A 14979-nucleotide genomic window follows, 5' to 3' on the forward strand; every position below is an offset into this window, starting at 1 on the left:
AAATAAAGGTTCATATATAATGTATTCCTTCGAATGTCCATTATCATGCCTTTAAAGGAACATTTATTTTACTGCTAATGTTCATAGGAAATATTGTTGTCCATTTTGATAGAGCATATATAAAATGTATTGAATGCTAATGACAGTAAACAAACAAATAGACACAATACTATTTCATTAATATTAGTAAAATATTTACAAAAGCCATTTAAGGCTTTCAAAATGATAAAGCCTACTAAGGCTTATACTGAAAAAAGAAAAAAATACAAGATAATACAAAATAACAATAAAATAGAAAACTAACTTAATATATTTCTAAACCAATCTAACAGTCGGAGTCATAATAACCCTCATCACCAGACTGCTCCTCAATTTCATATTCTTCTCTTCGGTTTTTAAATTGTCGTGCTTGTTGTTTATGATGTCTAATTATTTCTGCACGACTAGATAGAGTCGTGCAAAGGCAGAATCTTTCAAGGAGCCGATGATCCTTTGTGACAGTGATTATACCATTTTGCTATTCCCGAACCACCCCTCGGTAATAATCCCTTTCCTTTACCTCCGGCTCCATTCCTATAAGGAACCACTTCGACCAGCCCTTTCACACCATTGCCATGTTTTTCTTTTCCTCCCTCCCAAGTCGCTCAAACAAAATTCGGAGCAAAGACTGAGTAGTAAGGAAATAATGTAAAGGACTACTGGGAGATGGTACATCCATCTCCACAGGAATGTCATCTCCATCAAACCAGTTTGAAGAAAACTGGCTTACTTTCCATTCTCTATAATGGTCGATGAAATTTTGTTTGTGAGCATCATTTTTGTAGGCAACTATCGTGCATTTTGAGTAGTCCATTGTTTTTTTTTTAAGAAAATGAAATACTTTTCTGAAGAGATTAAAAGTTTTGGTTATTGGAAAAGGTTTTAGAAATGAAGGTAAGATGGAAAAGTAATTGTGTACTCCTTGGTTTATATAGTGGATTAATTCAGTATAAAGAGATTAAATTTGGTGAACAGTTGTGTCTTTTCAACTGCCACAAACATAATCATGGTAATTAATAAATTGTGAGAAGTTATCTATGTTAGTTAAATCTCTCGCATAAAACAGTATATTCAGACTATAAATATACGTAATGGACATTTGAATTAAACTGAAAGCACATTTATTTTCCAAATAATGTTCCATGTTCTTTTTTAAATAATTTAATGTACCTTTAAATATAATATAATGTACATTTTCCAAACAGTGCTTAATGATATTTTAGTTGCACCTAATTATCAGAAAATGCAAATTATGAATATACTATAGATAGTGGACAATTTATTTGATGGAACATGTTTTTTTATAATTAATATAATGTACATTTAGAATTAATATTCAAATTAATGTGAATAGTTGTGTCTTTTCACCACTTAAGCAAGTTACAAACCGTCATTTGACATATTGAACAGTTGCAAGACCACTTGTAAAAGGTAATAATTACTTGCACATCCTTATTATATATAATGCACATTTCACTAAGACTGATTGGACATTTCCTTATGAAACGTGTACAAAGACAACACAAAGACATTATTTTTACATGCAAAATTACTTTTCAGTTACTTCAAATTGCACACTTTTCCTTTCTTATTATTTTTAGTACATTTTTTCTCACCACAAAGTACATTTGCATTTATCATCCTTCTAAAACCAAACAAACAAACTATAAACCCTAATTTAACACTTTTCATTATAAAATTAATGTTTTTGTGGTTCTGTACATTACATCTAGTTAACTAAATTTCATCAAATCCGAAATTAAGTTGAATTTAATCAAATTCAACTTTAACATCATCATAAAATCAATTCAACAACGATTCAGAAAGGAATTAAATAATATTGAATGAACATACTTCAATATTGACTGTAGAAAACAATAATTCCAGATGAATGACCAAATCAATTCCGATTTTTCTTACAAAGTTTTGATCTTGAAATAACTGAATAGCCGATGAATGCAAAAGTTTGAACAAATTGACTCTGATGTGCGCTTCGAACACAGCAATTGATGATGAATAAACGATTTTAGATCACTAAATTTGATATCGAAAGACAAAAATTTACAAATTAAGGAAAGATTAATGATGAAATCGATTGATTTTGTTTCGTGTGGTTTGATTTTGTTACGTAGGCTTAATATTGCTGACATATACACTCTTATTTTTTGTTTTCCGTGAAATTTTAAGAGCAGCGCGCGTCTAATCTCAGCCGTGAGTCTTATTTGATGGACGGTTGAGAGTTGTTCTCACGGTTCTCACGATAAGCCCCGTTCTCACCGGAACTCTACCCTTATTATTATTATTATTATTATTATTATTATTATTATTATTATTATTATTATTATTATTATTATTATTGTTATTATTATTATTATTGTTATTATTGTTATTATTATTATTATTATTATTATTATTATTATTATTATTATTATTATTATGTAAGACGGTCTTATTAATTGAATAAATAAATTTGAAATGACTAACTTATAAGAATGACATGTGTAAGTAAATTGTCCATATTTGAAGGGTAGGTATATGGTTCAAACAAAATATATACTCCGTCCTTCCCAGTCAATAGTTTACATTTGCTTTATTCTCCCTACCAAAATATAGCAAATGTAAACTATTCATTAATTTCACACCTGTCTTTGTATTAATCATAAGGGTTATCAAAGCGCCCCATTGGCTTACACTTATGATGATTAGTACTTAATAAATTTTGTTAGAATTCGAGATAAGAAAGCTTTAGAAGTTACTTAATGCTTAGAATCAAGTACGTATCAAGAGACCATAAGGGATTAGGATATTTCATTTTTTTTAGAATTATGTGACACCCGGATTTGAACTTCGAAACACCTGTCTTTGTATTAATCATAAGGGTTATCAAAGCGCCTCGATTGGCTTACACTTATAATGATTAGTACTTAATAAAGTTTGTTAGAATTCGAGATAACAAAGCTTTAGAAGCTACTTAATGCTTAGAATCAAGTACGTATCAAGAGACCATAAGAGATTAGGATATTTCATTTTTTTTTTAGAATTATCTGACACCCGGATTTGAACTTCGAAACACCTAATCGATAATGTTCAATAACTTAGTTTTAAAATAATCCAGGTCATTAACCCGTACAAAGTACGAGCTTTCAAACTAGTAGGGAATAAACCGGGTGGTATACGCTCACCGCAAAGACAAAATCTGATGGAATATACAGCAACATGTTAACTCTTCCTATACTCTTACTTACTCGTGGGCTGGGCCGGTCTCTTGCAACTTTTTTTATAAGCCCGATGTCTCAAGGTAAATGACACTTTCGGGTCACCTGTATGCAGTTTTAAATATATGTGGTACACAGGTTTATTTCCACATGACCTACTATGAGAAATTGAGAATTGCATGTCAAACATTTAAAAAATGTTGAGTTAAATGGTTATCTCAGCAACTAATGTGCTGTAGTTCAATGGTAAAGCAGCAAGCAGAAACTAGAATAAGCTAAACAATGCTGGCAACCTTCAGGACATTCCTAAACCAAATCATGCCAGCTGCACGAAGATGCAACGTTGCTTCCATGTCTGCATCGACTCAGCAACATTCATATCAGCAGGCAGCAGCTACAATCGCGTCACCTAATCATCTCACTGTTTTCTTGAAAATTCTATCACATCAGCAGCCTAGACTCGGGCCAGGGGGAATAACCGTCAGTAACGATTAAGCTTAGTGAAAAGTAGAAAACACCAAAATTTGTACAAGACGGTCTTCCATGTGAAGACTACCCGCTAACTATATAATGAGAAGCATGCATTTTGCAGGCGCTACTATAAGGTCCATTCTTGACATGTAATTGTGTAGCATACAAGCACTATTGCTCTACAATTATTCCACTGAAGATGCCATTTTCAAGAGGTTTCTTGTTTCCGATAGCAGTCAGACCTTACGACTTACATGAGCATCATCTTCAAAAGCAAAGTAACTTCAAAATTGCTGCTTTAAAAGCCAGCTTTGCTACACAACCAAGCCCAAACAGAACAGCTGTGAGTCTACGACTTGCCAAAATGCTTCTTGTAGTACTCTAAAACCTTAGGGTGTGCCCTAATCTTTGAAGGATTAAAACCTGACAACGAAAGGCCATCCAAGCTTTTGAGTCGGGAAAGAGCAACATAAACCATTCCACAACCAAATGCTTCCGAGAGATCAGTATGTAACCTGTCAAGAGTCATCCCTTGGGATTTATGAATGCTCGTGGCCCATGCCAACATTAGAGGTAACTGCAACCGTGTAGCAACTACCTTATTTCCCTTGACCACCTCCCATATATCAGATCCAATCACTTCCTCACCTCCCGAGTCAAACTTTACAATAGGCAGCACTTTATCACCATCCTGGCAACATATCTTCTTAGTGTCATCTATTCTCGACTTTTTAAAGCCTACAACGGTCCCAGTAGCACCATTCACCAACTTCTGCTTCACATTCAAGTTTCTTATTAACATGACTCTCGCACCTTTACAAATCTCAAGCTTGGAGGGTGCCATTAAATTATTCAAAAGAAGCTTCAAACTATCCACGACTGCATGATCGAAGGCTTTATACACAATAATCTCCTCACCTAAACCGGTCAACCTAGCCCTATTTACTCTGTCAACATCTTTAATCATTGGGAACAAACGCATCACTGCCTCATCAGGTTCCTCCTTACAGCAACGTTGCTTCAGAAGCTCCAAAATTTTTCCGTCAATCTCCCCGACCCTGATCCCTTCTAGAAGTTTAACATGCTCCGGATTTGACTGTCTAAAAACTGTTTCCAGCTGTACAAACAACTGAAAACTTAACTCCCAACAATCCGCTTCAAAGGCAAATTCCACACCATTACGTCCCGCAGCAATAGGAGGTAACTGAAAGAAATCTCCACTAACTACAAGTTGTATACCGCCCCATGCCTTATCCTCATTTCCAATTTCACACCTTACCTTCCTTGCAATGTACTCATACTTGTCAAATAACCCTTTATTTACCATACTAATCTCATCAATCACCAACGCTTTCGCCTGCTTCCACCTATTGCAGGCCTTTTCATTGCCTACAACCCTAGACAACAAAGTTTCGGCATCAGCCTCAGCAAGCCCAACCCCAGCAAATGATTGCAGGGTTTGGCCTCTAAGAGCACAGGCTGCAACACCCGTGGACGCTGTCACATGAACCGTCTTTGTACCATGAATTTTCACTAGTAATTTGATTAAATGTTCAAGTAACATGGTTTTGCCAGTGCCAGCAGACCCAGTAATAAAAACTGACTCGCCGCCCTTAACGGCTTCAATAATTCGTAATTGTTGGTCATTCCATACAATCTTACTGCTGTTACTGACAGTAACATTCCTGGGTTTTCTAGCAATGCTTTTCTGAGGTTTCTTTGTGGGATTTACATTAAGAAATTGATTGTTTATGGTACAATACTTCCTCACTGTTGAAAAGAAAGCAGAACAAGGAAGTCTCATGTCTTAAGATAAGAACTTTACAGTTTCTAGGTATTCAGAAACAACCACAACATCAGAGGCTTAATCCAAAATCATTTTGGGTTCGCTAACATGAGTATACAAGTTTATTGTAAAACGGGTTCTTTTAATAACTATTTCACCACTAATATGGCTATATTTGAATCCGTTTTACAATATTAAAATCGTCTTACACAAGACTAATAGGGAGTACTAAATAAATATATATGGGTGAAAACTGAAAAGAAAGCAAGGAGTAATAATATAGAAAAACTTACATACAAATGTTGCGATTGAAAAATGGTAGTAAGTTCATAAATTGGAGCATGAAACAGTATGAATTTTAGGGTATTTTTTTCATTTTATGTTCCCATTTTTATAGTGAGAACTGAGATGATGTGAAGAACAGAAGAAACAAAGACAGTAGAGACCTCAGAACTGAAAGTTTTCAAATAATCTCAACAAAAGCCAATTTTCAACATTGGACATAATTAGGGCTACAACTATAGTTGTGGACCTTTTGAGATGGGCACTTGTGTATGCCCTTTGGGCTTTGAGATAAGCTTACTTGAAAGAATCACAAATTCTGACTATTTCGTTTGAAGGCAAATCCGAGACATGATAATGACCTAAGTTTGCATAACTCGAATATGACCTGACCCAACCTAGAGCCAGATCCGAACTTAGATAAAGTCAAAGCGACCCGATCCAAAATGACTTGATCCGAAATCACCGGCCCAAAGATAACCTGACTTAAAATGACCCAAATCACTCGAAATGACCCGATTAAAGTTGAATATGAAATACTCTCTTTATTAATTAAAGTTTATATATTGAAAATCTAACACGTGTTTATTAATTTTTATTATTTTTGGTGTCAAATGAGATGAAAAGTAATCTCTATTCATTTAATTTTGTTAGCAATTTCTTGTTTATCACAAATTCTCATTATAGACGGGGATATCCGTCTACAGTTATAAACGGGTCAAATATTCACCCACTTTAAGTATAAGGGCATTAGCAACAAACCTCAATACAACAATAGACAAACCTCTTAAATATAGACAAACCTCATAAAAGTATACCACATGGGATCCACTATCACTCACAACCAAAAACACAAACCTTTATACAAAATTGAAACTCTTTTCATCCATAAACCTTTGTTCAACAATAGGGAGGTTTGTCTATGAACCTCTCAAATAGTAGACAAACCAATTTTACAAATCTCTATTGCTAATGCCCTAAAACAAGCAACAAGTTGTATGGTGAGGCTCAAAAATATCACCACACTTTAAGCATATTTGACCCGTCTTTCACTATAGACGGATAGTGAGACTAATTGCTTGTTTATAGATTTAGCAACCTTGTACAGTCGTATCTGTGTGACTGTGTGGTTTAGTCGTTGTGCGTCTTGACGGTCCCAATGGCACCATTCTCCAAGTTGTGCTTCACATTCCAGTTTCTTATTAACATCACTCTCGCACCTTTACAAATCTTAAGCTCGGAGGGTGCTAGTACATTTTTCACTTGATGCTTCAGTCGACCAAACTCTGCAATATCGTGGGCTTTATACACAATAATCTCCTCACCTAAACTGGTCAGCCTAGCCTCATTTACTCTGTCAACATCTTTATTCATTGGGAACAAACGCGTCACTGTCTCATCGGGGGGGTTCCTCCTTACAGCAACGTTGCTGCAGAAACTCCAAACTTTTCCCGTCAATCACCCCGACTCTGATCCCTTCTAAAAGTTTAACATGCTCCGAATTTGACTGTCTAAAAACTGTTTCCAGCTGTACAAACAACTGAAAACTTAACTCCCAATAATCGGCTTCAAAGGCAAATTTTGCATTATCGGGTGGCAATTGAAAGAAATCTCCACAGACTACAAGCTGTATACCGCCCCATGGCTTATTGTCGTTTCCACTTTCACACCTTACCTTCCTCCCAATGTACTCAAACTTATCGAATAAGTTCTTATCAACCATATTAATCTCATCAATTACCAACGCTTTCGCCTGCTTCCACCTATTGCAGGCCCTATCATTTCCTTTAACTGTAGACACCAAAGTCTGGGCATCAGCCTCAGCAAGCCCAACCCCAGCAAATGAGTACAGGGTTTGGCCTCTAACAGCACAGGCAGCAATATGCGTTGGCGCCATCACATAAACCGTATTTATACCATGATTTTTTACTAGCAATTCGATTAAATGTTCAATTAACATGGTTTTGCCAGTGCCAGCAGACCCAGTAATAAAAACCGACTTGCCGCGTTTAACGGCTTCAATAATTTCTAATTGCTTCTCATTCCATGTAACCTTATTACTGATATTAACATTCTTGGGTTTTCTAGCATTGTAATTTATGGTACAAAACTTTCTCACTGTTGAAAACAAAGCATAACAGGAAGGTCTCATGTTTTAAATTAAAATATGCACTTTACAGTTTCCGGGTATTCGGAAATAACGATTAACTACAACATCCTCAGAGCCTTAATTCCAAAATAATCACGGGTCCGCTAACATGACTATCCTTTGTAACCGTCAACGACTGGACAATAGGCCATAAATATATATGAAATAACAGTTTTTCAATCATAAAACTTACAAATTTTATGATTGAAAAACGGTAAATTTCATAAATTAGAGCATGAAAGAGTGTGAATCGTAGTGGGTTTCTCATTTTATGAGCAAATTTTTTTTAGTGATGTGAGTAGAACCTAGAAAGGCAAAAACCAATTTTCAATTTTCAAAATTGGACATAATTAGGGTTACAACTTACAACTATGGATATACAACTTACAACTATGGATATGAACCTTTTGGGGTCTTGGTATTTTGGAGATGGGCACTTGGTTATGCTCCATTTGGGCCTTGAGATAACGTTTACGACTTTACGCTTTTCTTTTCACTTTTTCAAACCGTCATATACATTTTTTGTCACAAATTTGTGACCTCTCATAAATCTTACAATTCTTCTTCTTTTGTTTGTTATTTGCAAATACTTGAGTTGTAGCCTCATATATGTACCTCGAATATTCCTCCACATAGGGTGTGTGCGTTGGGCCGGACCATCGGGAGCTCTGTTGGGTCTGGGGCGAGGTGGGTTGAGGGTCAATAGCCCAGGCACAACACGAGTGAGAAACTGGGCTAGGTCGGGGCAGTGCTGGGTTGGTTTCGTCCATGCAAAGCCCAGTCCACTTAGCTTCGGGCTGGATTAGGCCCCTTTTTTTTTAGTGTTGGACCGGGCCTATGAAATGTGAGCACTAGCCCCGCTAGAGGGGGGCCCAGTCCTTGCCGGTCTATGCTGTGGCCCAATTGGGCTACTAAACTTCAACCCGCGGGATGGGCTAATTTGACCTGCTGTGATGCAAAGGGTTCTTAATGTCACTCCTTAACAAATGATTAGGAATTTGATTTCTGATTTCTTTTTATTTCATCACAATGAATCTCCAAGCTCTCAATACGACAACTGATACGGGTTCCGACTAACTCCGCGCGATGCAACTAATTATCTTGTTGGGGGCATGAAGAGAACGAGGGAGGTGATGAGTAATGATTAAAGGTGGGATCAATGACGAATTTAGGGGGGCTAGTAGGACTCATAGGAGGGCCGATGAAAAATTTGAAAATTTTAGTTAAAGTTTTCAATTTTTTTGTTCTTTCAAATTTGTGTTATGTTATTACTCGTTTGCTCTCATTAAAATTTTTAGCCCTCTAACCATAAATCTCAGTTCCAACACTGAGAATATGAAATTGTGAAAGGGAACAATGAGAATATGTGACCACTTTAGAAAATGAAAGACATGCTCAATTAGGATGATAAACTCTTATATCACTTTCATCAATAAAACCTCTTGAGCAAAAACATGATATTCCGAATTACTTTATCTATTTTTCTATTTTCTTTCTATTTCATTAAAATACTTTTCACATATATTAGAAAAATTGAAAGAAAATAGAAAAATAAATGGAGTATTACTTTGAAAGAGGCCTCCCTCTCAATACCAACCTAGTAACCTACCAACTCACCAATGCTCTCTTTGGTTTTACACTTTGCCACATCCCTCTTTTTCTTCTTTGGTCCTTTTGCAGCTTTTGGGACCCTTTTTTTTATGCCATACTTATATTTATTAACTTTTAGCCTTGTATAAATAAATGCAGTTAGTCTTACTGAAGACGGGTCGGATCAATTGACGGGTAATGTCACTTACAAAACGGATAGGGGGGACAAGGTGGGGGCACCCCCATGTGCTTTCTTCTCTCCTCTATTTGGGTCATTTGTGAAAGGAAATGGTATCCGTCACTCCAAAGTGACGGATACGTGTCGTCTTCAATGAGATTTTGTGAAATAAATGTTGCTACCACCTACTAATTTTATTTCATATGTGCTAGAAATAATGAAACTAAATTGATCCGAATTATCAGAGATCAAGCCGAGTTGAGACTTGAAGGGATTCAAGATGGACAACTCAAATATGATCCAAAGTTGAAAATGACCAGACTTAATTCAGACTCAACCCGAATGTTGTTGAGCCCTAAATGACATAATTATAGAATTTATATTTCATTGAATTGTGTCATACCCAGGGGCGAGGCCACTAAGGCCTTCAGTATCGCAGCCGCTACACCAAAGGCGAAAAATTCGGTTAGAATTTTGTGATTTGCTACACCAAAATTTACTACTTTTATAATTATCTATACATTTTGCCTTGAGTATATATTTTGCTACACCGAAATCAAAAATCCTGGACTTGCCACTGATCATACCCATTGACTCAAAAATGACTTATTCCCTCCAAAATCATTCAACCTCTAAAATACAAACTACAAAGTAACATATAATTATCTAATTTATATTCCATTGAATTGTGTCATATCCATCGACTAAATGACCCGGTCTAACCTGACACATATTCAAAAATGACCAGATAAAAGCACACCCGAAACGTATTTGAAACACAAATAAGTTAACTTGACCAAAATTAATAACAAGTCCAAAATTATCCATCTAAAGTACTGACCTAAACCAAATAAATCAATTCCTCAATCTGCTAATTCCCTCCGTCACATTCAATTATTTTTTGAATTTTCGTCTATTAAAATATTTTTCAGTTAAATATCAAAGGTAACTAAATAATTAAAGCAGATGGAGTAATACCATAATTCAGACGGTCTTATTGGCGCGGGTAACTCCTTTGACTTGGACAAACATTTGCAAATTGCAAGAATTAAGATTTGTTTGTATCTTACAAGAACTTATTGAATAGACAAAGAGCAAGATATGCAAGCTCATATGTGTTGGTGAACATGTGGAGAAGGGTGCTTCAAGCCAAAATGTTACGTAAATCATGTATTATAAAGTGACAAGAAATTAAAAGAATTCCTAAAAAGACCCATCTCTAGGGAATTGTCTTGAATGTCATCCAACATCTTACTCATTTTCCAATGAAGACAACAATTATTGTGTACTAATAGAGCAAGGATGTATGATTAGTCTTTTTTAAAACCGTCTTTAATTTACAACACAGTCATTTAGGTAACATTAAATGAACCACACTGCATAGAATGATCATCCCGGAGACCATCTCAAACTTAAGACGGTTTTTAATGAGAATTTATATTAGAAGAACCCTCAATATATTAATTCTTGGAATTTGCCTTACTTTTATATTATAAGTCTTTCTTAAGAAGGCATTATCTGTCTTAAGGTTAGGATGATTAAGTACATATCACTTACATATATAAAAATATATGGAGAGAAATAATATATGTGTTAGTTATATACATAAGTATTATGATATTTGCCCGTTTTAAATTTAAAACGGATAATGCCGTCTAGAGAATTTGTGAATTTTTCAGGGGCCAATTCCTTAAAAATAGAATATGTCGTGAAGTCATGATGTGTTCTAACAATGTGGGCTCGTTTTAGACATTTTGGCACAGCTAAGTGCCTAAGTGGTAATAGATTGCTAGCATGTGTGCTAATAATAAGGTTATTAGTAGTTAAAAAAACGCAATTGTTAAATTCCGCACATCCTTTTACTAAATCCCACACAATTCGCCTTAATATTCCATAATTACCCTTCGTCATAAAAAGACCTAAAAAAATTATCTCCCTTCTCTCCCTCACAAACCTAAACAATTCATTAACAGCTTGACAATTATGATTGTAGTTTGCACATCAGACATGTAATTTCTCTGTTTTATCAACAATTTTATTAATATCGTCTTTAAAGTGATTTAATTAATGTTTTTTTTTTAAAAAAGGTTTCTTTAACAATTAGGGTTTGAATAGATGGAATTTATTTGATAATCATTAGGATTTAGGTGGATTCAATTGAAACGACGGATTTTTTTTACTACTGAACATGATGCGAATTGCAAGGCTGCAAATATCAAACTCATTTGCTGATGGATCAATCGAAGGAGCATTTTTCCAGATTTGATAGTCATTAGGTTACATGATGTTTATTTTTGGAGGGTTTTTTTTTTTTTTTTTTTTTCTTTTGGTAGGTGTAGAAATGAGAGGGGTACACTCGGAATAAGTGGAGGAAATGTGCGGGATTTAGTAAAATAGCGTGCGGGATTTAGCATGTCCCTATAAAAAATAGAGTGACGTTAAATATCATTATCAAAATCTATTAATATCAACTAGGTTTGTGACCCGTGAAATTCACATATTTATCTGTTTTAGTATTAATATTTTTATCGTATTGTTAATATTTGTTCGAGCAATTAGTTGATCATCCATTTAAAAATATACAGTCGTGAAATACATAGAAATTAGTTAGTTGATACCTTATTTCTTGAAAACTTTGGTTTATTTTTTTAAATCGAATCCTGCAAGTGACAATATGGTAGCTACTAATTTTGAGAAACTTGACAATGGAGCAATGACAAAGACGACTCATTATATATACGTGTGTTTTACTCCGCAATATAATAAAGTGTGTTTTTTAAATATTAAAAGTTGAAACCATCCGTATGTAATAAATTCCGTATGGAAAAATCTTCAATGATGCCTTATAAGGTTGTAAACTCAATACCTCAGTATAGTCATCTCCAAATTATTTCCAGAACTCTCCATCAACCCTCTCATAGAAATATCTTTGAAATCTTATCACCACGTGCATGCTTCAAATATTATTTACATCCGAAAAACATTTATTATATCGTTATAAAAATATTAGATATGATTCAACGGTATGGTCGGTATCTGCTCCATATATTACGAATTAAATTTTCATTTCAATTGCTCAATAATCTAAAAACCTATATTCCCTAAATCCGAATTCCAAAAGTTTCATAAAAATTTTAAAGTTCCTTATTACTATTTCAAGAATTTGATCCATCTCTTGTTATATTTATGTCCACGATCCTATATAAAAATAAAAATAGTATTAAAGACTATAAAATAATCTATTCCGGTTTTGGAAAAAAAAAACACATAAACTTAAAATATAAGGATTAAAATTTAGAAACCATACTATTTAATATTTATCTGAAGGTTCACTTTCGTTTCCTTTTAGTACATGCCTTGATAATAGTTCATATGAAATGAAAAAGAAAAATATATATTAGAGATGATTATACACATGAATACAAAAATACAAATTCAAATAGGTTGATCGGGAAAGTATAATAGTAAAATTACACAACAATATACGCTTAATAACAAGTTTAAAGAAATATTATAGGATTTCCATTTTGAGATCAACGATCATCTTATAATGGTTAAAAAAGCATAAACCACTTAAAAAAGTAAAGTAAATTTTATAGAAAAATAATCAAAAGGTGGAAGTTGGAGAAAACTTAAATTGAAAGAGGAAATGACATAACTAAAATGATTAATTATTGTCATGATGATTCAAAAAGTAAATTGTGAAATTTTAAAGATTTTTCATTCAATTATTTGTACTTATTTATTTACCATTAATTATGGGAGTAGTTTTTTTTTAAGGAAATTATGAGAGTAAGTTTTATGTATTATTCATGTTTTGCCAAAAAAAAAAAACACATAAACTTAAAAACATACGAAGTAGAATTTAGAATTCATACTATTTAATATTTACCTAAAGGTTCACTTTCACTTCCTTTTATTACATGCCTTGATAATAGTTCATATAAAATGAAAACGAAAAATATATGTTAGAGATGATTATACTCGTGAATACAAAACTACAAATTCAAATAGGTTGATCGGGAAAGTATGATAGTAAAATTACACAACAATATACGTTTAATAACAAATTAAAAGAAATATTATAAGAGTTCTATTTTGAGATCAACAATCATCCATTATTTATCAGTCTCTACCTTACGTTTTTTTACCTTTAATTTTACCTCAGTTTCGTTCCTTTTGTATTTCTTCCATTTTTATATTACCCACGTGATGGTTTGCCTTATCTGCATTCACATACGTTTCATGGTGCTTTAAAGTTATATAAAAAATACATTGACCAAAAGATAAAACATCAACCTGGCAAAAACTTGACAAACGAATCAAAACATTATCACATGTAAGTCACTTAAATTAAACCAACTGGAAAACATGAATTCAAATATAAAACAAACGATTCATAAAACCAACAACATAACAAACTAAAATATACTTTATGGGACACAGCAGCAGCAGCAGCAACAACAACAACAACAACAACAACAACAACAACAACAACAACAACAACAACAACAACAATATTCAACAATAATACTCAATATAATCAATATAATCAAATAAATAAATTAAACCATAAAATACAATCCACGACTTAGAAACTCATGACAAATGGTCATATTTTAAATAATTAAAGTGAATAGAAACTATTATAGGTATTGTAGGTTTTATAGTCATTACACAACCATAAATTCCCATATTTTAATTTATTTTTTAATTTATTTTGTGGTATTATTAAATTAGATAATTGATTGCCGAGAATCTCAAGAGATGAATTAAATAGGACAAAATGTTAATGAAAATTATGGGTGTTGAGTAATATAAGGAGTTTTAATAAAATTATTAACATATTATATTACAAAAATTAATTAAATAGGAAAAAATTTTAATTGATTTGGTGTGTATTAAGTATTATGAAGAGTTTTAATCAATTTATTATCATGTTTAATTAAAAAAAAAAATAGGAAAATGTTGATAATGGTGGGTGTTTAGTAATATGAAGAGGTTTAATTAATTTATTAACAGGTTTTATTACAAAAATTTTAAAAATAATGAATTAAATAGGAAATGTTAATAATGGTGAGTGTTTAGTAATATGAAGAGATTGAACTAATTCCTTAACATGTTTTATTACAAAAATTTCAATTAAAATTTCAATTTTAATTATAAATTATGAAATTTATTAACATGTTTTATTACAAAAATTTCAATTAAAATGTCAATATTAATTATAAATTATGAAATTTGATGTAGATTTGTAAAGGTTATATAA

At 33.2% G+C, this 14979-nt stretch overlaps 1 protein-coding gene and 1 long non-coding RNA gene across 2 annotated transcripts; both read right to left on the bottom strand.

The window, feature by feature from the left end:
- Positions 1-3423: 3423 nt before the first annotated feature.
- LOC141612813 (uncharacterized) lies at positions 3424-5988 on the bottom strand. Its single transcript, XR_012529203.1, has 2 exons — positions 5805-5988; positions 3424-3708 (listed from the first exon to the last, which is right to left on the bottom strand). It is a non-coding gene; the product is annotated as an uncharacterized LOC141612813 (long non-coding RNA).
- A 1201-nt stretch (positions 5989-7189) lies between these two features.
- Positions 7190-7945, bottom strand: LOC141588328 (ATP-dependent DNA helicase pfh1-like). Its single transcript, XM_074409778.1, has one exon. The coding sequence runs from the start codon at positions 7943-7945 to the stop codon at positions 7190-7192; it is 756 nt and encodes a 251-aa protein (XP_074265879.1).
- Between the last annotated feature and the right edge of the window lie 7034 nt (positions 7946-14979).

This window comes from Silene latifolia, chromosome 1 (assembly GCF_048544455.1).
Source record: "Silene latifolia isolate original U9 population chromosome 1, ASM4854445v1, whole genome shotgun sequence".
NCBI classification, from domain to species: Eukaryota; Viridiplantae; Streptophyta; class Magnoliopsida; order Caryophyllales; family Caryophyllaceae; genus Silene; species Silene latifolia.

Coding starts and splice junctions, on each gene's coding strand:
- LOC141588328 (XM_074409778.1), bottom strand. CDS start 7,945: ATGAGACCTTCCTGTTATGCTTTGTTTTCAACAGTGAGAAAGTTTTGT.